Source organism: Lagopus muta, chromosome 17, assembly GCF_023343835.1.
Source record: "Lagopus muta isolate bLagMut1 chromosome 17, bLagMut1 primary, whole genome shotgun sequence".
Lineage (NCBI taxonomy): Eukaryota > Metazoa > Chordata > Aves > Galliformes > Phasianidae > Lagopus > Lagopus muta.
In genome coordinates this window covers 1465778-1488305 of record NC_064449.1, presented here as the reverse complement: position 1 = coordinate 1488305, position 22528 = coordinate 1465778, and the positions used below count along the sequence as shown (strand labels likewise).

The window sequence follows — 22528 nt, the reverse complement described above, 5'->3', positions numbered from 1 at the left end:
TAGAAGTGAACTGGGGAAGCCTGGCTGGGGCGCAGGGCCCCCAGCCCTCCTATGCTGCAGCTCTGAGTCAGTCAGAGCAGCAGATGGACAGTGGTGGGTGCTGGGGAGGATCCATCCTCGTGTGTAACTGTGAGAGCAGGACATGGCTTCATGCAGCCCCCTGCTTTCATTCCTTGGCTGCTTTTCCCACCCCCACGCCTGCCTGTAGGACTTGGCACTGAGCAGCTTGCTGCTGGTGTGCAGACCTGCTGTGCTGTGCATGCAGTGGGCTCGTGTGTGTGGCTTGCTGCAGCTGAGCTGGTGGCTGCAGGGACGGCACGTGCAGCATCCCCTGTGTGTTACCAGACTGTGCAAGAGCCCTGGGCTGACCCAGCTGGTGGAGAAGCTGGGGAATGTCCTCAGAGCTGCTCCTTGGGATGCTTTCCTTTGCAAGCAGTTAAGCCTACAGAGCTGGTGTTTCCTTAGTGCTTCAGGTAGCGATGTGACCTACAAACCCGCATGCTACCATTGTCACAGGGGCTGTCACTGCACGGAAGTGCTCTGTCCCAGTGCAGCCTCCTTGCCTTCCTGTCTGAGCAACAGGGCGGCGAAAACCACAGCCCCAGCCTGCCATGCTTGTCTTCCTCAGCATGTGAGCAGCTGGAGCAGTGCTGCCCTGCATAGGAGGGCCCCAGGAACGCTGCAGCCCGTGTGGGTGCGTGACAGCTGCTCCACAACCCACCAGCAGCGTGGTTAAGCTGTGCTGAGCTCTACAAGGTCAGCTGGGTTGTACTTTGAGTTCTTCCCCATGTGCTGTGGAAAGCAGTGTGGACCAAAGCCCAAGCCAGGAGCTATTTGCAATGGGATGCAGGCATGGGGGGGAGGCTCGACTTGCTCCTTTCTGCCATTGTGATAGGGGGAGGAAACAAAAGACCACTGCAACAACCTGCTTGGCTTCAGAGATATTTGCATTTCCCAATGAAGCGTAGACACAACGCTGCCTGTCTTTTGTCCCTTGGGCTGCATGCCTGAGGCGTGCAGAAAGGAACCACAAAGCACACAGAGCAGACGTGGGGCAGCCCCTGCCCGACTCACGCTTCAGCCACGATCAGGTCCCTGGTGACCTGGAATGCTGCGATGAGGGAGCTCAGCTGCACCTTCTCGCTGGTGCCTGCAGCCAGCCGGTACCTGCAGCAGGAGGCACAGCCAGTTCAGCTGTGTGCACCAGCAGCACGGTGAAGCAAACAGCGCACGGATGTGCACCAGGGATATTGTCTCCCAGCAGCAGCTCGGCGTGTTAGGGGAGCAGCACCCCAAAATGTTTACTTACTCAATGTCTGCCATCTTGATCAGCAGCTGGATGCGGACTGAGGGTGGGAAATCAACTGCAGGGAGAAAGAGATGTGAATCAGTGCAGGGCTGAGAGCGGCGTGCTGGGAGCCGGCCCCACAGAACCCCCACCTCTGTGCACAAAGAGGTGGATCTCGGTGAGGATGTCCTGCAGAGCCAGGCCCTTCAGTGTCTTCAGCTCCATGATTTCTGATGGCAGGAAGTGAAGGGGCTTCTCACGCATCCCTGCACCACCCAACACCCCAATGGGGAGTGGAGCCCTTCCCACAGCGCAGCACGAACCCACCCTGCCTCTGCCACAGCAGGAGGCAAAGAGGACTTAACCCCAACGGGGCTCAAACCCAAAGCAGAGGAGCAAAGGATACTGCGGTAGGCGGTGGAGAAGTTCTGGTTGAGCATCCAGTCGAGGATGTTGGCGATGTCAGCCTTGAGGGGGTGTCCTGTGCAGGTGTAGACGTTCTCCTCCGTCACTTTCCCAAAGGCCATGGAGGTGCTCTGAGGAAGAGGAGGAGGGAGGAAGAGCTCTCTGCCCGTGGGCCAACTGTGGGGCCTGAGGTGGCAAAGCGGGTACCTGCAGGATGTTGAGGGCTCTGCGCATGTCTCCGCTCGAGAGGGTCACCAGCGCCTTCATCCCATCCTCACTCACGTCCACCCTGGGGTGGGAGACGGGGCTGCAGCGCCTGGCCCTGGGGGGGAGCAGGGCACGGCAGGGCCCCCCATCTCACCCCTCCTCCTGGATGACGTGCTGCAGCCGGGGCACCATCAGCTCTGGGGTGAGGGGCCCGAAGCGGAAGCGGGTGCAGCGGGACTGCAGGGCAGGGATGATCTTGGAGAGGTAGTTGCAGATGAGGCAAAAGCGGGTGTTCTCAGTGAACTTCTCGATCACTGCATAAGAGCAGGGGAGAGAGGCTGGAGCCCATGGCTGCAGCCCCGTGTGATGAGGGGAAACCAGGAGTGCCACCCCTCACCCCTGACCTCGCCGCAGAGCATTCTGTGCATCCTGTGTCATGGCATCAGCTTCATCCAGGATGACGAGCTTGAAGCCTTTCCTGGGACAGAGCGAGACGAGGGGGCTTTGCTGCCAGCTGCCTCTCAGAGGCTGCAGGGCTGGGGGTTAATGGCACATGGAGATGCTTCTTCCCAGTGTGGAAGTACTCTGTGCACACTTTTCCCCTTTGGGCCAGCATCCGTGCTGCCCCGCTGTCCCCGTACTGCTGTCCTCATCTGCTTGTCCTTATCCCTTCCTCCTGCATCCTGATCCTCCCCTCCCACCTCGGTGCCCCCCCACCCACTTGAAGATGGTCCTGGTGCTGGCAAAGCTCAGGATGGGCCCTCGAACGATGTCGATGCCACGGTCATCCGATGCATTCAGCTGCGGGGATGGAGGCGGTGGTGGGGGCGTGGGGTTCCAAAGCTGAGCGCCCCCCCCCCATCCCCAGGACCCCCCTCGTACCTCCAGCACCATGGAGCTGAACTCCCGCTCGCGGTAGAGCTGCCGTGCACAAGCCAGGATGGTGGAGGTCTTCCCGGTGCCAGGGGGGCCATAGAGCAGGAGGTGGGGCAGCCTGTCCTCACTGATGAACCGCTGGACTGGGAGGAGGGGGGGACGCGGGGACTTTGGGGGCCTGATGGGGCTCACGGGGGATTGGAGGACACAAGGACACGGCTGGGGGTAGGGGGCCTTGGGGAGGGAAGGGGGGAGGTTGTGGAGGTACAGGAGCATAGGGGATTGGAGGGTGCACAGTGGCATGGGAGGGACACAGAGGCTTGGGGAGGGCAATGGGGGGGCAATAGGAAAGTCGTAGTGGCTTGGGAGGGGGCACGGGGACTTGGGGGACACGGGACTGGGGGTGTTACAGGGGACCGGGGGCAGGGGGGGTTGGAGGGACATGGAGGGGGGGGGGGGTACCGGGCATTGGTGGGGACATGGAACTGGGAGGGGACACAGTGGCTTGGAGGGCTCGAGGGCACGGCGGGAGGAAGGAAGCACGGGGGAGGTCGCGGGTGCTTGGAGGTGGGCGCAGGGAGAGGTACGAGAGGGGGCAAGGAGCCGGGAGGGGTGCAGGGACTCGGGGAGAGCGAGGGGTTGGGAGGGGGGCGCGGGGGGCTCCGGGCATCCCCTCGGCGGGGTCCCGGCACTCACTGGTGCTGAGGATGTCCCGGTGCGACACCAGCTCCGACAGCGCCCGCGGACGGTACTTCTCCACCCTGCGGGGCGCAGAGCTCAGCGGCGCGGCCCGAACCGCCTCCTTCCCCCCCCGCTCCCCGTCCCACCGCCCGCCCCGCACCACGGCAGGTTCCTCCCGCACGGCCCCGCCATGGCACCGCGCGCGGCCTCGCGAGAGCGGCGGGAGCGCGGGAACGGCGCGGAGGGGGCGGGGCCTGGGAAAAAAGGGGCGGAGCCTGGGAAACCGGGGCGGGGAGCGCGGGAACGGGGTGGAGCGCCGCCGGTGGCGGGAGAGCGAAGGTGCGGGCGGGCGGAGCTCGGCGGGGCGCGGGGCCGCGTTCGGTGTGGGGGGCGCCGAAGCAAAGCGTCGTGCCGCGGGTGGTGCCGCACCGCTCTGCCTTTGGGCTGCTCCGTCCCCGCTCTGTTTCCTCGGTCCCAGCGTACAGCGGAGTGGCACAGAGGTGGCCGCGGCCCCTTCCTCCCCCTGCGGGAGCCGGGGGGGCTCTGAGCTCACAGCCGTGCAGGAAGAGCAGCCGGGCTGAATTAAGTAATTACAAGCTGCATTTGATATAAACTGATTGTGCTGAGCACAACTTCTGGTTAAGGAATGAAGCGGTTGATGTTGCTGAGTAACGACGCGCACATTTGGTCCATTTACAAAATCCAGACGCCGATAAAGAAGGAAATGAATAATTCCAGCTGTCCGAGGGGTCCAGCGGGACGGCGCAGGGCTGCTGCTCCCAGCTCTGCTCCTGCTACCTGCAGCACGCACAGGGCTGTGGGCACATCGCTGCAGGCTGTCCCCTTCTTGGCCTAGCGGCATGCACTGCGTTCTGTTGTGCTGTGCTGCACTCTGTTCGACTCTACTTCATCCCCATCCGACCCCATCCATCCCCACCCCCAACTCCACCCCATCCCCATTTCATCCCCACCCCATCCCATCCCCATCTCCATCGCTGTCCCACCCCCACCCCACCCCATCCTCATTTCATCCCATCTCCATTCCCATTCCTATCCCCCATCACTCTATCCCATCCCCATTCTCATCCCAATCCCATCCTTATCCATACCCCCATCCCATTCCCACCCCAATCCCATTCCATCCCATCCCCACCTCCTTCCCATCCCCATCTCCATCTTCATTTCCATCCCACCCCACCCCCATCCTCATTGTCAAACCATCCCATCTCATTCCCATCCCATCCCATCTCATCCCCATCCCATCCCATCCTCATTTTCATCCCATTTCATCCCCACCCTTCTTTCATCCCATACCCGTCCCCACATCACCCCATCCCATCCCCATTCTCATCCCAGTCCCATCCTTATCCCCATCCCATCCCATCCTCACCCCAATTCTCATCCCAATCCCATCCTTATCCCTATTCCAATCCCATCCTACCCCAACCCCACCTCCTTCCCATCCCCATCCCCATCCCATCCCATCTCCATCCCATCCAATCCCCATCCCATCCCCATCCTCATCCAACCCCCATTCCATCCCCATCCCCATCCCATCCAATCCCCATCCCATCCCCATCCTCATCCAACCCCCATCCCAATTCCAATCCCCATCCATCCCCATCCCAATTCCAATCCCCATCCCATCCCCATCCTCATCCCATCCCATCCAATCCCCACCCCATCCCCATCCTCATCCCATCCCATCCAATCCCCACCCCATCCCCATCCCAATTCCAATCCCCATCCCAACCCCCACCCCACCTGATTCCATCCCCACTCCATCCCATCCCCAGCCCCATCTCCCCCCCCTCCCACCCATTTCTGAAGGGCACACAGCAGGATGTTCTGTGCCACGTGGGACCACCCCATCCCACCCTTTCCTCCCTGTGAGTGTAGCACCCACGTACAGCATCCAGTACAGATGGATGTTATGGGAAACAACATCTGAGCACAGAGAGCCGTTATCTCTGTGGTGGTTACTGAACGTCCCCATTAACCACAGGAGCCATCAGGAGATAACATTTCCCCATGTTTTGTTTTTCCTCCTTTTTTCTGCGCTCCAGTTAGTGACAGAAATTGCACTGCAGCTCAAACCCAGGCAATATTTCAATATTTGCCTTCACAAACTGCCCGCAAACAGCAAATGCTCACCCCTTACTCCTGCAGGGAAGAAAAAGACCTCTCCGATCCCCAAGGCCCCTGCAGCCCCCCCTCACCGTGCCCACTGACCCTTAATGCCACATCCCCACGGGTCTGGCAGGAACCGTGACCCCACTTTTTCCCCTATAGGGAAAAATCAGCTCTGGGTGCTGGGAGATGGAGATGCAGGGGGCACGTGGGGCTGGGGAGGATTTGCAGCAGTGTCCTCTCCCCTTCCCCCCCCCGTTACAGCCAGGCTCCCATTGCTGGAGGGTCCCCCACTGCACCAGCACCTGTGTTGCACACTGTCCACCCCCCATCATTGCAGAGAGATGCCCCATTGCACCAGACCCCCATTTTCACCCTGACCCCCTGCTTATGTCAATCCTCTCTTGTACAAGGGCTCCCACTGCACTGGGACCCCCCCCCCCCCAATTGCACCAGGACCCCCGTATTGCACCCACTGCACCAGTGTCCCATATTTATACCATAGGCCTCCATGGCACTGTGCCCCCCACAGTCCCCCACATTACATCATAGCCCACCATTACCATACAGACATTCGTTACCCCACAGCCTCCACCCCCAAATATCCCATAACCCCCCACTACATCACAACCCCCATTTCCCCATAGCCCCTCACTATACAATAGATTGCCAACACCCCACAGCCCCCCACAACCCAATACCCTCCCCATCACCCCATAGCCCCCTATAACCCCTTAACCCCCCATAACCCAATACCCTTCCATCACCCCATAGCCCCCTATAACCCCCTAGCCCCCCATAACCCAATACCCTCCCCATCACCCCATAGCCTCCTATAACCCCCTAGCCCCCCATAACCCAATACCCTCCCCATCACCCCATAGCCCCTTATGACCCCAGAGCCCCCCACAACCCAATACCCTTCCATCACCCCATAGCCCCCTGTGACCCCCTAGCCCCCACAACCCAATACCCTCCCCATCACCCCATAGCCCCCTATAACCCCCTAACCCCCCATAACCCAATACCCTCCCCATCACCCCATAGCCCCCTATAACCCCATTACTCCAAGGCATCCCACCGCCCCCTAGCCCCCCAGCACCCCACAGATCCCCTTACCCTCCAACCTCCCGTAGCCCCACATTATCTCCCAACCCCGTTTACCTCACAGCCTCCCACCACCCCATAGGCCCCCAATAGCCCCCTCACCCCATTGCCCCTCAACACCCCATAGGCCCCCCCCGGACCCGATCCTCCTCCCATCCTCTGCAGCACCACTCCCCACCGCTCCCTCCGCCGCTCCCCTCTCTCTGCGCCGCGCTCTCCCCGCGGTGCGGTGCGGTGCGGTGCTGTGCGGAGCGGCGCGCATCCAACGCGCGGCCCCGCGCTCCCGGAGCGCGCCGCCCCCGCCCCCGCCCCGCCGCGCCCGGAGGAGGGGGGGGGGAAAGGCGGCCGCACGGACGGGCGGTGGGCACGGCGGGGCGATGCTGCGGGCCGGGCCCCGGAGGGGCTGAGCAGCGGGCTGGGGGGGGGGGGCGGGAGGGGTGGGCGGCGAAGGGGGGGGACGGCCGGGGGATCGCGGGGGGGCGGGAGGGAAGTGGGGGGGGGGGGGGGGGGGGGGGCGGCGAGCGATGGATGAGGAAAACATGACGAGGAGCGAGGAGCAGCAGCAGCTGAGTTTGCAGAAGGCGCTGCAGCAGTGCGAGCTGGTCCAGAACATGATCGACATCAGCATCTCCAACCTGGAGGGGCTCCGCACCAAGTGCGCCGCCTCCAACGACCTCACGCAGAAGGAGATCCGCACCCTGGAGGTAGGGCCGGGCCCCCCCAGTCCCCCCCCCATCTCTCCGTACACCCCCATCTCACCCCTCCCGCAGCCGCCGGCTCCCGGTGCCGCCCCCCCCCCCCCCCCCCCCGGCCCCTCCGGGCTCCCCGCGGCGCTGCGGAGCGGCCGAGTGAGGCTGCGCGTTCTGCAGGTGGCCGAGGGGGGACCGCGGCTCCGGAGGATGCTCGGCCGCAGCTCCCGGGGCGCGCCGGGCCTCCTTCGTGTCACCGCGGTGTCCCCTCGGTGTCCCCCGGCCTGCGCGCATCCCCGCCGCCGGGACCCCGCGTCCGACCCCGCGCTGCGTCCCACGGCCTGCCTGCATCCCTGCTGCCTCCTGTATCCTCGCCTGGCTGCGTCCCTTTGGCCGGGCTGCCTGATCCGCACGGGGCTGCGTCCCCATGGCCTGCCCTCGTCCCTTTCTCCAGGATCCTAAATCCCTATCAGGATGCGTCCTTGGGCCTGGCTGCATCCCTTCCTTTGGGCTCCTGTCTCCCCATCGGCTGCATCCCTTTGGCCTGTCTGCATCCCGGCCGTGGGGCTGCAATCCCTATGGTTTGGCCACATCCCTTCCTTTGGGTTCCCAGTTCTCCGTCAGCCTGCATTCATTCAGTGGGGCTGCATCCCTTGCTCCAGGCTCCTAATTCCCCACTGAGCTGCATCCCTGTGGCCTGGCTGCATCCATTCCTCCGGGTTCCGAGCTCCCAGTCAGCCTGCATCCCTTCCTCTGGGCTCTCACCTCCATCAGGGATGGCCACAGCCCTTTGGCCAGGTTGCATCCTACCCACCAGGATCCTAAGTCCCTACCAGGCTGCATCGCTGTGGCCTGGCTGCATCCCTTCCTCCTGGTCCCTAAATCCTCACCAGCTGCATCCCTTTGGCCGGGCTGTGTCCTACCACGAGGCTGCAGCCCTGTGATTTAGCCACATCTCATCCTCCAGGTTCCTAATTCCCTATAGGGTTGCAGCCCTCCCCTGAACTCCTCCATCCTCACTGTGCTGTATCCCTTCGGCTGGATCCCACCCTGTGGCCCGATCTCATTCCTTCCTCCAGGCTCCCCATCAGGCTGCATTCTTCCCACTGGACCGCATCTCTTGGCCTGGCCACGTCCACCTCACAGGATGGGGAAAAGATGGGGGCTGTGGGTGGGGGTCCTACAGGAAGGATTTTGGAGCGGTGGCAGTTTTGGGGCAGGCGGTGCAGGTTTATCCAGCTGCACCCGGTGCATCCCATGGCCCTGCATGGGCTGGGCGCCGCTGCGGGGCTCTCATCTCCCTCTCACGGGTGGGACTGAAGGAGATGATGGAAGTGACGGATCCGTGGGCTCCTGGTGGCACTGTCCTGAGGTTCTGTTGGCATCAGTGGGGCCACGTGTGGCCCTGAGCCGCCGCCGCCGCGTCCCAAGGCCGTGACGCAGGTGCGGGGGCACCGCTCGGCTGGAGCGAAGCGGGGAGGCACCGCTGTGAGTTTATTTTCCTAAATCCTCGTTTCAAAGGATGAAGAGTAAAGCTTCTGCTCGTTTCTTGGATTTCGGGATCCCCGTGGCATCTGTCCCTGCTGGGGGAACAAGACAGGGAAATCCCACTGAGGGTCACCGAAGGGTTGGAGAGCCCTGAGCACAGCCTGCACCCCCGTGCAGGGGAATGGTGTTAAGGGGACACCGCTGCTGCTGGCCCTGCAAGGAGAGGCACCTGGAAGGGCACCCCTAGGGGCAAGCATGCATGTGTGAAACATGCACCTATATGTAAAATGCATACGGATGGATAGAGCGACGCGCACACACATCTGCATACAGGTGCCACAAGGCTCTGCTGCCCCCCAGGCGGCCCCCTGCTGCTGCCTGCAGCCCCGCAGCACTGCCCTGCTCTGCCCATTTCACAGATGGAAAACCGAGGCACGGATGAGCCCAAGGGGCTGCGCAGTGTTGAGGTGGCAGTGCAGGATTCCAAACGTTTGGTGTGGAGGTGGAGGGCACTGTGCTGCTCTTGGGACGGCTGCTTTACACCCCTGTGGGCCCAGGGGATGCTGCTGGAGCAGGGACCCACCTGCGCCCTCATTAGCACTAACGAAGCGCCTCTGCTCTCTCCAGGCTGTGATGCAGGTGTCCCCACCTGCAGCTCAGAATAGGTGCATCCATAGGGGATCTGCGGGTTTTTTTTCTCCCATCAGATCCTGGTCCCATCCTTGCCCAGCTCCTGGCCCGTCCCTGTGACACTGGTGGCACTTGTGTCCTGTGTCCCAGCCCTGTCCCTGTGTCGGTGCAGCTCAGAAACCCAGCTGCTGCCCGTCCCAAGGAGAGGTGCTGGGATGGAGGTGCTTGGAGGCAGCGCTGTGCACGGCTCTCCCCATGGCTGTGCAGCTCTGCGTGTGTTCCAGCCCTCCTGTAGGGACAGGGAAAGGTTGGTGCGGTGCCCACAAATCACAGCACTGTGAGCCCCTCTGGGGTGGGAAAAAGGGCACAGTGCTCCCCAACCCCTCCTTGGAGGCTCTTGGAGGAAGATTCACTTAAGAAGCATCCGTGGGGACTGCCCCAGCTCCGAGGGGTGATGCAGAAATCTCATACGACTTTCTCGGTTGGCTCTCCATGGCTTTATTTCAGGCAGTAATATTCGGTAATAACCTCAGACTGAATGGGACTGCACCAGGGCTGGGGTGTCACCCCGTGCGCCCATCCGTCCCACCGTGCGTTCCGTTCCTGACACGTCTATTTCTGGGGTGCTGGGCAGGGGCACAGCTCCATCTAGCGCTGCCGGCGGCGGGGAATCTCCCAGCTGGAGAGCAGAGTGGGAAATCCCTGCAGGCTCCCAGGGCTCTGCTCTACATTTCCCAGAAAGGAGGGCAGGCGCTCGGCGGCGTTATTTTGGGAGCTGAGCTTGTGAGTGCGATGGCTTCGCAGTGGTGCTGGGCCCGGGGAAGGAGGTGGGTGTGCACTGCTGCCGTGGGAAGGGAATACAGAGTGAGAGCTGGGATGCAGGGATGCTCCAGGCATGGGGGGGGGGTTGTGGGGTCTCTTTGCACTGATATTGGGTGTGAGTTGGGTCAGCAGGTGAGCTGCGATGGAGAAGGGCTGTCCCTGTCATTCCTCTCTCCTGCATCAGAGGGAACCTGTGGGGCGATGTCCATCCATCCCTAGAGCGGAGGGATTTGGGGCTGGGGATGGAGCTGAGATAGCTTGATTTCCAGCCTGATGGAGTGGGAGAGGAGGGGGCTCCCATGGGGTTTTCCCTTGTCTCGCAGAGCAAGCTGGTCAAGTACTTCAGCCGGCAGCTCTCCTGCAAGAGGAAGGTGGCCCTGCAGGAGCGCAACGCCAAGCTGGAGGGCTTCCCCCAGCTCCTGCACTGGTTCCGCATCGTCGACATCCGCAAGGAGGTGATGGAGGTAGGGATGGGGATCTGTCCCGTCGTCTCCTGCGTTGGGGTGCTGCACCATGTCTGCTGAGTTGGAGGTCCTTACCATCTCACATTTTGGGAGCACCCATCCCAGCATCCATCTTATGGGGATCCATCTTATCGTCTCCTGGGTTGGTGATCCACCACATGTGCCCAGGTGGAGATCCATGCCATCTCCCTGGTCTGAGGCATCCATCCCATCATCCCCCAGGCTGGGGATCCCTCTAATCTTCTCCCAGCTTGGGGCCATCCACCATGTCTCCTGGTTGGTGATCCGCCCCATCTCCTGAGTTGGAATCCCATACCATCTCCCACACTGGGGGGATTCATCCCAGTTCCCAGCCTTGGGGCTCTTGAGTAAAATTTGCCAAGGAGAGACAGTTGTTCCCCAGGATGGAAGCTGCCCCAGAGCTGTGCTTCTAGGCTATAGGATCAGCATAGCAAGTGCTGGTGGAAAATGGGGTGGGAGAGCAACGGGACCCAATTGTTTCACTGCATGGAGAGATGCTACAAGGCGGGATGGGGGGGTGCTGGCCAGAGCCCCCCATGGCTCTGCCAGCTGCGGGTGTGGACAGCTGTGCAGGACATGTCACACAGAACCCCAGAACCCCCCCAAATCCCTCAGGAGGGAATGGCTCCTTGATCCATACCCCAAAGTGCTCATCGAGCAGCAGATGCCCACGGATGGTTTTTCCCCTTCTTTCTTCCCCCCCTTGGTAGGAAATAGCCCCAGGGCAGCTGAGCCTGGAGGAGCTGCTGGAGATGACTGATGATCAGGTCTGTGAGACGGTGGAGAAGTTTGGGGCCAACAGTGAGGAGTGCGCCCGCCTCAACGCATCCCTCTCCTGCCTCCGCAGCGTCCATAAGTCTGGTGAGCAGGGCTGGTGACCTGGGGAAAGACATCCAAAGGCTTGGGAAAGGGGGCTGTGGTCTGAAATAGGGAGAGGAGACCCTGTTTGGGTGCTGGGTACCAAAAGCACACGTCCCCGCGGTTGGGTACCAGCCATGTGGCAAGGAGGCTGATGGGGGGTGAAGGTGGGGAGGCTGGGAAAGCCCTGAAGCCTCTAAAGGCCCCACCGCGGAGCATCCCTGTGCCGAAGCCTTGCTCCTGCGTGGTGGGAGGGCGGGGGGAGGGCTTGGCGGTGCGGCTGCGGTGCGGTGCGGTGCGGCCGGGCGGTGGCAGCAGCGATCCGCAGAGACGCAGCGATGCTCGGGAGGGGGGGCTGGAAGGCGGAACGTAGGGGTTGGAGGCTGGAAATGGGGGGGTTGGAGGCAGAGGGTGGCAGAAGGGCGGGGGTCTCCTCCTTGGGGCCGGTTCCAAACCTCTTGGCATCCTTGAGCCGTTCGTGCTCTGTCTTCCCTCCCCAGGAGCATCCCTTGCAGGTGGGCAGCTTGGAGCACCCCAGGCTGCTGCTGTCCCCTCCGGTGCTTCATTGCACCCCGGAGGATGGATCAAGCAGGGGGGAGGATGGTCCCTGCTCACATAGGAGCATCCCAGTGGATATGGGGGGCGCAGGATGATCCCTGCTGGGGTTGTGACCCGCTGCGGTGTCACGGCAGAGCAGTGAGGTGGGAGGGCTGCAGCCCAGCCTGACATTTCCTACAGAGCCCCACCGCCCCAAAGGACTGCTCCCAAATCCAGCTCCTGCCTGGATTTCTGCCCTCTTCCCTTTGGCATTTTCCCCAAATCTCTCCGATATTTGAGGAAGGGCAGCAGCCCAGGCAGGCTCTCAGCCGACGTTTTGTTTAAACACCTTTGACTTTTAAAGCCCGGTGCAAACAAACGCAGTTTGACTCGCACCCCCTCCTGCCCTTTTTTTTTGGGCTGCACTCAGCAGAGGGAATTCCCATTTGGAAAACACACGTGAGCCCCCCGCTCAGGCTGAGAGATGCTGAGAGTGTTTGCTGGAAGCTGCTGGGGGCTGCAGGAGGGCACTGGGCTGCCCTATGGGAGCTCCTGCACCAGCAGCCCTGCCGATGCCACTGAGGAGCAGAGTGCTGCCTCTCCATATCACCATGTAACGTCTCCTTGAGCCACTGTGGTGGTCAATTTCTAGAAGCCCAGATTAGCTCTAATAAAGCAGCAACGAGGTGTGGCTGATAACCTTTTCCATCCATCTCTATTTATCGAGTCGTTCATTAGGGGCCGCTAATTTCCCAAGCCAATTCCCTGCGTGGATGGGGCTGGGAGGAGGAGTAGGGTCTCTCCTTTGTGGCTCTGATGGTAATGTGTTTTGCCTGGGTGGTTTTGGGTGATGGGGGACCCTTCTGACCCACGTGTGTGCTGGAAGGATCCCTGGGTAGCACACGGATGGCAGCACATTGCTCCATCAAATCCAGCACCGACCCGGTTTTAACGTTACTGTGCTAAACAGTAGTATGGGATTTCTCTCTGCTGTGTGCTTGGCTGCAGGATTTATTAGCAGAGCAGGGCTTGAAGTGAGAGCTGAGCAGGGCCTGTGGATGGAGCTGTGAGCTGGAGTTACTGGGGAATGGTGCAGCACTGTGTTTGTGTGAGGCCGCAGGCGATGGCAGTGGGGACATGGGAGCCTCCAGCCCAAATTCTGCCTGCTGCAGGGGAAAGCTTTGGCTTTGGAGGGGCTGAGAGCGACTTTAGAAGTAAATTGAGGTGTGGGATGGGGTGATGTGAGGCGCTGGGCATCCTCATTTTGAGGCCAGCCTGCAGGGTGCAGCCCTTGGTGTGCAGTGGGGACAGGGCTGGGTGCCATGCATGATGTCAGTGCCCACCTGGTCACTGTGTGCTGCTTTTGGGGAAGGAAAGGGAAGAAGCCGCCCCGAGCTCCTCAGGGGTGCTGCTCCCTCAGTTTGGCATCGCCCCACACAGATCCCACTGGGTGGCAGTGTTCTTGTATGGCACGAGGCGTGAGGTTTTCCTACAGAGCGATTTGCATCTTCATTAGCTTCATTTTCTGCTTTGGAACAATCTGAGAAAACCCATCACCCCCTTTCCCCTATCAATCCAATCCCAAAGCTTTTGCAATCCCAAAGCCCTCTCCTCCTTTATTTTACCCCTCTCTGAGCCTGAAGCAAAGAGCTCCCCTCAAAGAAGCTCAGTTAGATAAGGGGGCCGGCAATTAATAACCAAACAAAGGGATGGAGACGACATTTCTTATGCTGCTTGCCTTCGAGGCGGCGATCAAAAGCGGTCCGGCCGGGAGCTCAGAGCTGCTCCATCACTGTGGCACTCTGAAGTCGCAGCCGACAGCTCCTCACTCATCCCTGCACCGCACAGACTGGTAATGAGGGGTTGTGAGGTGCCACACTCCCTTTCTGTCAGTCTTTCCCCCCTTTCGTTTCTGCAAACCGCACCGATACAAAGGGGTGAAATGAGACGGGGCTGTCGGAGCTTGGAGGGGCTCTTTGTTCCCGGGGTGGGTTTGGGATGGACCCCTCCATAAGGGCTGTAGGTGGGATGAGGGCATCAGCAGGCTGCGAGTCACCCGCCCCACGGCTCTATATGTGCTCTGTCGCAGGCGGCAGCCTCTCCAAGCAGGACTGGACCATCCAATGGCCCACGACGGAGCCGGGCAAGGAGAACCAGCCAGGCTGTCCTCAAGAACCCGCCCCATGGAGCCGCATGCACCTCTCGGCCAGCCCCAAACCCCCCGCCAAGTGCGCCCAGCACCACTGCCACGGCCCCCTCTACACCCATGTGGACCGCCTGACTGTGGAGGGCCACCCTGGGCTGTGTCCCCCCGTGGAATCCGGCCACCGTTCCCTGCCTCCCTCCCCTCGGCAGCGGCACGCCGCTCACACCCCACCGCGCACCCCCAACATCGTCACCACCATGACACCGCCGGGCACGCCGCCGCTGCGCCGCAGGAACAAGCTGAAACCCCCCGGCACCCCCCCACCTGCCTCCCGAAAACTCATCCACCTCCTGCCTGGCTTCACAGCCCTGCACCGCAGCAAGTCGCACGAGTTCCAGCTGGGGCACCGCGTGGACGAGGCGCACACCCCCAAGTAAGTGGGGTCACCCGTTAAGTCCCCATCCCTGGGGTCCCAAACGGTGAGCCAAGGGAGAGGCATGGAGATGTGTCAGAGTGGGGTTAAGGAAAGATTCTGCCCCAGTGGGAGCTGGGCACGGCCCTGGGCTGCATTCAGGAGCAATGGGACGCTGCTCTCAGCCGTGGGGTTTGGGTTTTGGGTGTTGTGCTGCCCAGGGAGGTGGTGGGGTCACCGTCCCTGGAGCGGGGAGCAGTGGCACTGAGGGATGTGGGCAGTGGGTATGGTGGGGGTGAGCTTGGTGATCTTAGAGGTCTTTTCCAACCTCAGTGATTCCGTGATTCTTTGGGACCAAGGGTTGGATTTGGTGATCTCCACGGACCCCTTGCAGCTCGGGATATTCCATACTGCTATGCCTGGATGCAGTTTTGGGGTGCTCCTATTAAACACCTCACCAAGGCAGGGCTGGGAGCCAACGTGCAGCCGGGCCACGAGATCCAAACAGGGAACAAAGTCCTCCTCCAGCTGCAGCACGGCACATTTCCCACACCTTCCCCTGTCGCCGTTCCCGGTGCCTTCGCATCCCCGGCGTTAACGCGGCGCTCCGGCTGCTCCTGCTCTGCAGCCCGGTGCCGGCAGAGGCTGCTGCAGTGCTGGGAAGCGGACTTATCCCTGCCTGCTCCTTCGGGCCCTTTTAGGGAGCAAACCCCAAACCCTTCAGCTCTGTGCTGAGGTCGGGTTGCAGTGTGTGGCGATCCTACAGCCCCCAACCCCAGCAGCTGTGGCAGCGCTCGGTGCAAGCAGTGAGGGCGGCCATCCTCCTCCCGTATGGGCGGTGATGGATTTCTGTCTGTAAATGGGAAACTCTTTGGGAAATGATTTGATTTGGGTTCCTGCAAGGCGACGCTTGGGAAACTGCACTCCCCCCCTCCCCCGGTGCTGCTTTTGGTTCTCCTGAGTCGTTTGATCATTGCACACCTCGGGTCATGGTGACATGAGCTTCAGGGTGAGGCTGGAGATGCACACAGAGCACGAAAGCTTTCATCTGCTGCTTCCCCACAGGGACGGGTGAGGCAGGGAGTGGGGTGCCGTGACTTCTTTGTGTGAGCCAAGGGGGGCTCATAAACATCAGAGAGGGCTTTTACATCAGCACAGCCTCACAGCCCCGTCCCTCACCGTGTCCCTCTGCCCAGTGCCACCTCGGTTGCTGGGATGATTCCCCTTCGCTGGCCACCAGCTGCAGCCCAAGGGGTGATTAAACTCAATTAACAGAGGAAAGGGAACAAATATTGATAGGGCATCAGTGGAGTGCTCATCTGGGGGGTATGGAAGGATGGGGAGCTGCGAGACCCAGCCTCCCCAGTGCTGCTAGGAGTGCTGAGGAGGTTAATTTTCTCTAATGGCACTTAATGATTTTCAGGAGGCAACCACTAAATCCCGCTTCCTAATCCCATTAGTGCTCGGGGATGACAATTAGCGCGTTTAGGAGGCAGCTTCATTTCGCCCTGCCCTGCAGCAGCTGAACACGGCGCGGTGCTGCAGCCTGGGCGCTTTTCCTGCCCTGGAGAAGGGCCTTCCTGGGCTCTTATCAGCCGATTCTCACCTTACGGCTGTGTGGTTCTGGGACGGTTTCTCTTAATGTCACCATTTTCACGACGTCCCACTCCGCTGTGCTCCCTGCAGGAGGCGGTTTTCCTCCTGACCTCAGCCCCGAGGATCACTGAAATGGAGCTTTTGGCTCCAAACGGTTTTTTTCAGCCTGCACAGCCGTGCTTTCAGCACATTGACCTCCTCGTTACTGCGGGTGTAACCCCGCGCTGCCTCTTTGCAGACCCCCACCTGCTGGGACCCCCCCAGGGGCTGTGCCCAATGGGGGCGGGCTGACCACAGCAAGGCCTTGGGCTCAGCCTTGTCCCCATCGTGTGGCTGCTGCTTTCCTTTCTATGATAGCTGATGCATTTGCTCACGTTTTGCTTCCAAGCTTGTTTCTAGGGTTTAATCCGTTCTGGATGCTGAAGCTTTCTGCAGCAGGGGTTAAACTTTGGGAGCTTGCAGCCTCCAGCTGCTGACCGTAACTCTGGGGCATGGAACATTACTCCTTGAAAGATCCCCTGGCTTCCATAAATCCACAATCCATAAACATCTCATGATTGGTCTTGAAACGGAAACCAAACATTTAGAGTGGCTGATAATATAATGCCCATTTAATACCTCATGAGTTCCACGGGCCATTTACATCTTTCACGGATAGTTAATGATTATTCATCAGCAAGAAAGCAAAAAAAAAACCCAAAAAGCCCCAAACACCAAACCCAACAAGCAACCTCAGAAAGCAAGCAGACTGTGCAAGGCCTTAAAAAAAAGACATTGTCTGGGGAGAGAAAGTTGGGATGGTTCAAAGGGAGCCCAGGTGAACCCCTGCAGGTTTGTGGAAGGGTGAGGTTTGAAGGGCAAAAGGTTGGGAATTGCACTGAGGGCGTTTGTGCAGGTGGGGTTGGGTGTGCTGGAGGGGAGGGCAACCTGGGGATGGGCACCAGGCATTGAGGTCGGGTTTGAATGCTGTTTTTCACAGTCTGGGTGGTGCTGCCTGGGCTGGCGACTCTTTGCCTTGCCTTTGTGGTAGTTCCAGCTCTAACCTTCTGCTCATTTCTGTTGCACCTGGCCCTATGCAATGCTCACATCTTGCACCTCTACTGTGGGTGGTTGCTTCTCCATCTTGTGTAATAGAAAACCCTCTGAGAATGGTGCATCTCCATGCCCCTTGCTCTTCCCTTTCGCTTTGCCTTCCCCAGGCACTGGCTCTGCCCTGGGCAGCCCTGCTGGGGGTGATTATTTCTTCAACAAGAGCAAAAACATCCCCTCAAAAGAGCTGTGCTGTGCTGTGCTGTGAGCACACTCTTTGCAGAAGGTGTTGCTCAGGATTGTTGGCTGTGCATCTGCAAACTCATCCTGGAGCTGGAGCAGCTGTTCTTCCCCAGTGTTAGCCATTTTTTTATTGTATCCCTCAGGAAAAAGAGGATCCCTGCGTGCCTGGATTCATGCTGGCTCAGCCGTGGCCATTTGTAGGGTGGGTTGAGGTAGGGCACCCAGACAGGAAACTGAGAGCAGAGGGCTCCCACCCACTGCCCCCCTGTTAGGCTGCCCCTCGTTAACCAGTTCAGCAGTGGGTCGTTCATCCTGCTGTCCTGCAGCCTTGCCATAACAATGTTTTCCCCTCATATCCATCCCAATCACCAAGCAGATCAATTATTTCCCGTTCTACATGGGCTGTGCTGAGGCAGCTCTTGTCTGGCACTGCTTCTTCCAGCCTTGGCAACTCACATGGGCTCGTGGTGATGGGGACGAGCATCAGTGACTCCCAAAATGTACACACAGTCCCTAGGCAGTATCTTAAGGGCTGTGTTTTCCCTCTTGTACGCTACCTGAAAACTCAGAGACCATCCCAGCCCAGGTGCAGCAAGGAGAGCACTGCAGAGTGGGGACTGGGACAGCCAAACGAGCAGCATCCCTGTTTCCAAACAGCCCTCCTGATTAATCTCTGTGCTTTGGTGGTGAGTCAGTGGAGCCGTGCACAGGTTCTGGATCACCTCCAGCCTTCTCAAAGCACGGCTCACACACCATGCCCTGACAGTGATGGCTTACCTCCGTCCCGAGCTGGCTCTGTGCTGCCATCATCCCTCTGCTCCGGGCTCTGCTTCTCCTTAGGTATGTCATTAATGTTAATTACTGCTGCGGCACTCCATCAAGAGGAGGGGGAGCTTTCACATGCTTGGAGGAGAAACTTCTCACCGTGTCCTTTAACGAGGAGCCCAGCCGCCTCTCGGCACTCAGCGAGCTGCGAGCGTGGTGATGCATTTAGATGGGGATGGGTGCTGGGGGGGGAGGCGTGGGGCTCTGACTGCTGGCGCTGTGGTGAGGTGTTGGTGTGGGAGAAGGGCACAGTGCTGCAGGAGGTGTCCCACCCAGAGCTGGGGCATCACTCAGAAGGTCAGGCTCGAGCTGATCATGGAATCATAGAACAGCTGGAGTTGGGAGGGACCTTGAAGAGAATCCACTTCCAACCCCCAAGGGCTGTGTGCCCCCCACCAGATCAGGCTGCCCAGGGCCCCATCCAGCCTGGCCTTGATCCCCTCTGCGGGCACCCACAGTTTCTATTCCTTTTCTCCCAGCTGTGGCTTTGCAGGGATGATGAGAAGCATCTCCCACAGCCTTTTCTTTATGTGCCTCAAGTTATGGGCGAGCTCATTTCCCCTCCAATGTTGTGGACGTCCCGGTGTGGGCAATGCACAGGCCAGGGGCTCTGCTGGCTTTCTGGGTAGTTACAAGGAGGAAGCAGAGCTGACAAGGATCTCAGGTTGCCCCAAGAAGCAGTTTGCTCTGAGTTCTCCTCTACTTCTCCTTTGGAACACATCTCCCCAAGCCCACCATGCTCACAGCGTGCATCAGCTCATTGCACCCCAGGGCAGCCCATGAAGGAGAACTTTCCGTAGCCTTGTCTGAGATGAAAGGTTTGCAGCACCGTAATTAGCTTAATGAACCTCTGCCTGGGGCTTTCCAGGCACGTGCAGACTGTGCTTCCTTTCTGGTGGTGTGGATTGTGGGGAATTGCCTCAAAAAATGGGAGCACGCATGGGGCCGTGCAGCACACTGCCCTGCCTTGGGATGGAAAATGTGCATTGTGAGCTCCCTGTGCCCGTGGGGCTCACCAGGTGCTTTTCAGTGGTTAGTGCAGAGGTGAGCGTGCTGGGAAATGGAGCCAGCATCCCTCTTAGAGCCACTCCCAAGCTGGGTGGAAAACCCGAATCCTATCACCCCACCTATTTCTTTTACCAATTCAGGGGCTCCATCACCTCTCCCCATCCTCACCTTTCCCCACATTGGCTGCTTGTGTCCGTCTGCCATCCTCGTGTGCTCCTCAGAGGAACGTCAGCAGGAAATCAAGGAAGCAGAAGTGCCTAACGAGCAGCAGGACCTGCAGGCAATTAGCTCCTCACCTCCTCCCCGCAGCACCCTCACCACAGAGCACACATCCCAGGGGATGACACAGGGCTGCAGCTCCCTTCAAAGAGCCTCCAAGCGCCGCCATTCGCAGCCACGCTAAAAAGTTCTGCTTGGTGCTCCAGAAAGAGAATAATAGATCAGTGAGAGCTGAACCTCAGAACGCAGCCGGCCTGGGGAAGCGGGGACGGGCACTTGGATCAATATTTCACCGCTGGCTTTGATATGGGAACCCGCTTTTCAGGGCAGGGGGCTGCGGTTGCCTCTTGCTGTAATGAGGATAAATGTAACATCTGCTAGGCTGGGTTTGATTTTTGAGATATCAAGGCAGCGTCGCTCGGTGCTGGCTGTGTGAGAAGGAGCCTTTCAGCTCAGCAGCACGCTGCCTGCGCTCAGCCCCACGCCTCAGTTTTGGGTATTCAGGCTTTGTGCGAGCCTTCAGGAACGGAGCAGAAGGGGCTCTTCCTCCTGAAATATTTACCATAAGCTCAAAGCTGCGGGCTTTCCCCCTCCTTACAGCCATTCCCCACCCGTTCTGCTGGGCAGGAGGTGGCCGTGTGCCATGCAGAGCTCCTCGCACTGATCTAATTCAGAATATCGCGCAGTTAAGGCAGTCAAAAGGCCATCAATCTTCAGGGCTGAATTCCGACCGCCGCAACCCAGACGGCCGCAGTCTTTAATCCTTTGCAGAGAGCTGACCGAAATGCTGATGATTTCTATTTTTTGTAACGTTTCACCCTGCTTCCCTTCCTTTAAAAGCAGCGCCGGCGTCGATAATTGGAGTGTGCTGGAGAGGAGCGGAGCGGTGAATAACACCCAGCGCGGTGCAGGCAGGTGCAGGGGCAAAATCACCTGCTTCTGCAAATTGCTTCTTTTTAATCTTTCTATTAAGATAATGACGGCAGCAGGATGGCAACGCATGCCTGCAGAGCAGGTACTCAGCCTGCTTGTTTATCCGCCTATTATCCGTGCAGGTTTTATTTGGCAGCGGGGCACGGGGAGCCGTGGGGTGAGCAGCCCCACTCCTGCCTCTTGTTGGGTCGGCCATAGTTATCCATCTACAAGGAGGCAGGAGGGGCGGTGAGTGCTGTACATCACACGCTGAATATTTCCTTTTCCATGGGTGTGCATTGATGATGCTCCCTTTGTTGGGGTGCACAGATCCCATCCCCAGCCCCACGCACACCTGGCAGCGCTGCCTTTTGTCCCACGTCTGCTGCTGTTTGTCACCGTTGCCTGAAACCCTCTATTTCACCCTCTATTTCTTTCCGACGAGCTTTTGAGTGATTTTGCATAGCGGGTGAGGATGGGCCCTTGGGGCGGGTTGACACCTGAAGGGATTTGCATGGAACCTCTCGCACTGCTGCGCTCTTTTTATGTTTCCCTTTTAGAAAATGATCATCTGTTTAGCAGAACCTTGCATGAGCTGACATCTCTGATGGGGACGTGAGCTGTTCTGTGTGGTGGTGGTAGGGATGGCTGGTGGCCCTGGTGCTGCTATGGTCAGAGTTTGAGCTGGAGGGGGTCGCATCCCCAAGGAGGCTGTGGATGCCCCAGCCCTGCAGGCATTCAAGGCCAGGCTGGATGTGGCTCTGGGCAGCCTGGGCTGCTGGTTGGCGACCTGCACACAGCAGGGGGTTGGAACTGGATGAGCGTTGTGCTCCCTTGCAACCCAGCCATTCTGTGATTCTGTGATTCTCTATACAGCCTGTGGCATAAATGGGTACAGTGAGGGGGGAAACAAAGGTTTGGAGGCAATTATTGTCAGAAATGGAGGTGATACATTGACACAGACTGCCCAGGACGTGGTGGGGTCACCGTGTCTGGAGGTGCTCCAGAACCATGGGAGTCAGTGGACACGATGGGGGTGGGCTGGGGAGGACTTGGGGATCCTAGAGGTCTTCTCCAGCATTAATGATTTCATGATCCTAGGTACTGGCAAAGGAAATTGGTGTGGTGTTTGAATTTGGGGTTTTCCTCCCAGTTTAGGACTGGCTCGAGGAACGGGCTCTTGTCCCCATGGCAGTGCAGCCCAGGGTGTGATGCAGTGCTGTCACTCTGGTGCTATTCCTCAAGTTTCATGGGCTTTGAGCCTGGAGGGGGGGGCTCTTGGTGCTTCTGTTTGCTTTATAGAAAGCTTAGGAAAAAAAATATGTAATAAGTGGGCTATCACAAGCTCCACAGCGCAGGTCAAGGCTCATTTCAGTGGTCACCCAGCTGTGACTGCAGGACACTGCTCCCCACACAGTGATGTTGGACACTATCACTGCCATCTAAATAGCCCTCAGCGGGCTCTGCAGAGCTCTGCAGCGCTGCCTGTCGTGCTGCCATGCCTTTTCCATACCATCACCTTATAGGGTTCTTATAGGGTTACCTTCCCCTCCTCCTGTGTGGGGTTGCAGGTGGGGCTGGGTTAGCACACTAGATGCATCAACCCCAAAGGCAGCCTGCACCCTGCACCCCACTCTCACAGGATCCTGGTTAGCCCCAGTGAGGCCCTGGGGCAGTGTCCCCATGCAGCTGGCCGTGGGGCTCTGTGCCTTCTGCTTTGGGGTTGGATTGCTGTTAAGCTCCTTGCCCCGTGCTGCACAGAGCGCTGTCACAGGGAGTGGAGTTTATGGTAAACAAGCAGCAGCCAGAAGGGAGCTGCTCCGTATCCTCAGCACGCCTGCAAAGGTCGGTCTGTCTGTCTGTCTGTCAAGCTGTCAGCTTCCCAGGGGACACCTGTCCCCATGAACCTTTCTGGGGGGAGGATGCTCCAGCAGC

General features: G+C 59.4%; 2 protein-coding genes across 5 annotated transcripts in view; one reads left to right on the top strand and one right to left on the bottom strand.

The window, feature by feature from the left end:
* Positions 1 to 929: 929 nt before the first annotated feature.
* On the bottom strand, positions 930 to 3709 carry RFC5 (replication factor C subunit 5). Of its 2 annotated transcripts, XM_048964298.1 has the most exons (11): positions 3618 to 3709; positions 3473 to 3537; positions 2783 to 2919; positions 2622 to 2701; positions 2305 to 2378; positions 2055 to 2214; positions 1901 to 1982; positions 1695 to 1824; positions 1441 to 1518; positions 1310 to 1364; positions 930 to 1167 (listed from the first exon to the last, which is right to left on the bottom strand). In XM_048964298.1, the coding sequence occupies exons 1-11, from the start codon at positions 3647 to 3649 to the stop codon at positions 1071 to 1073; spliced, it is 990 nt and encodes a 329-aa protein (XP_048820255.1). In that variant the 5' UTR covers positions 3650 to 3709; the 3' UTR covers positions 930 to 1070. The 2 variants fall into 2 exon arrangements, with proteins under 2 accessions (XP_048820255.1, XP_048820256.1); XM_048964299.1 differs by lacking the exon at positions 3618 to 3709 and having other exon boundaries at positions 2783 to 2851.
* A 3499-nt stretch (positions 3710 to 7208) lies between these two features.
* The window catches only part of KSR2 (kinase suppressor of ras 2), a 50484-nt gene continuing 35164 nt past the window's right edge, over positions 7209 to 22528 (top strand). For all 3 annotated transcript variants that reach the window (XM_048964277.1, XM_048964275.1, XM_048964276.1), the window contains exons 1-4: positions 7209 to 7398; positions 10647 to 10787; positions 11519 to 11669; positions 14293 to 14782. In XM_048964277.1, the coding sequence (XP_048820234.1) occupies positions 7219 to 7398; positions 10647 to 10787; positions 11519 to 11669; positions 14293 to 14782 (962 nt within the window). In that variant the 5' untranslated portion in view covers positions 7209 to 7218. The remainder of the gene's footprint in view (positions 7399 to 10646; positions 10788 to 11518; positions 11670 to 14292; positions 14783 to 22528) is intronic.

Coding starts and splice junctions, on each gene's coding strand:
- RFC5 (XM_048964298.1), bottom strand. CDS start 3,649: ATGGCGGGGCCGTGCGGGAGGAACCTGCCGTG. Junction 3,538..3,617: donor TGCGGGAGGAACCTGCCGTG/GTGCGGGGCGGG, acceptor TGCGCCCCGCAG/GGTGGAGAAGTACCGTCCGC. Junction 1,825..1,900: donor GAGCCCTCAACATCCTGCAG/GTACCCGCTTTG, acceptor CCTCTTCCTCAG/AGCACCTCCATGGCCTTTGG.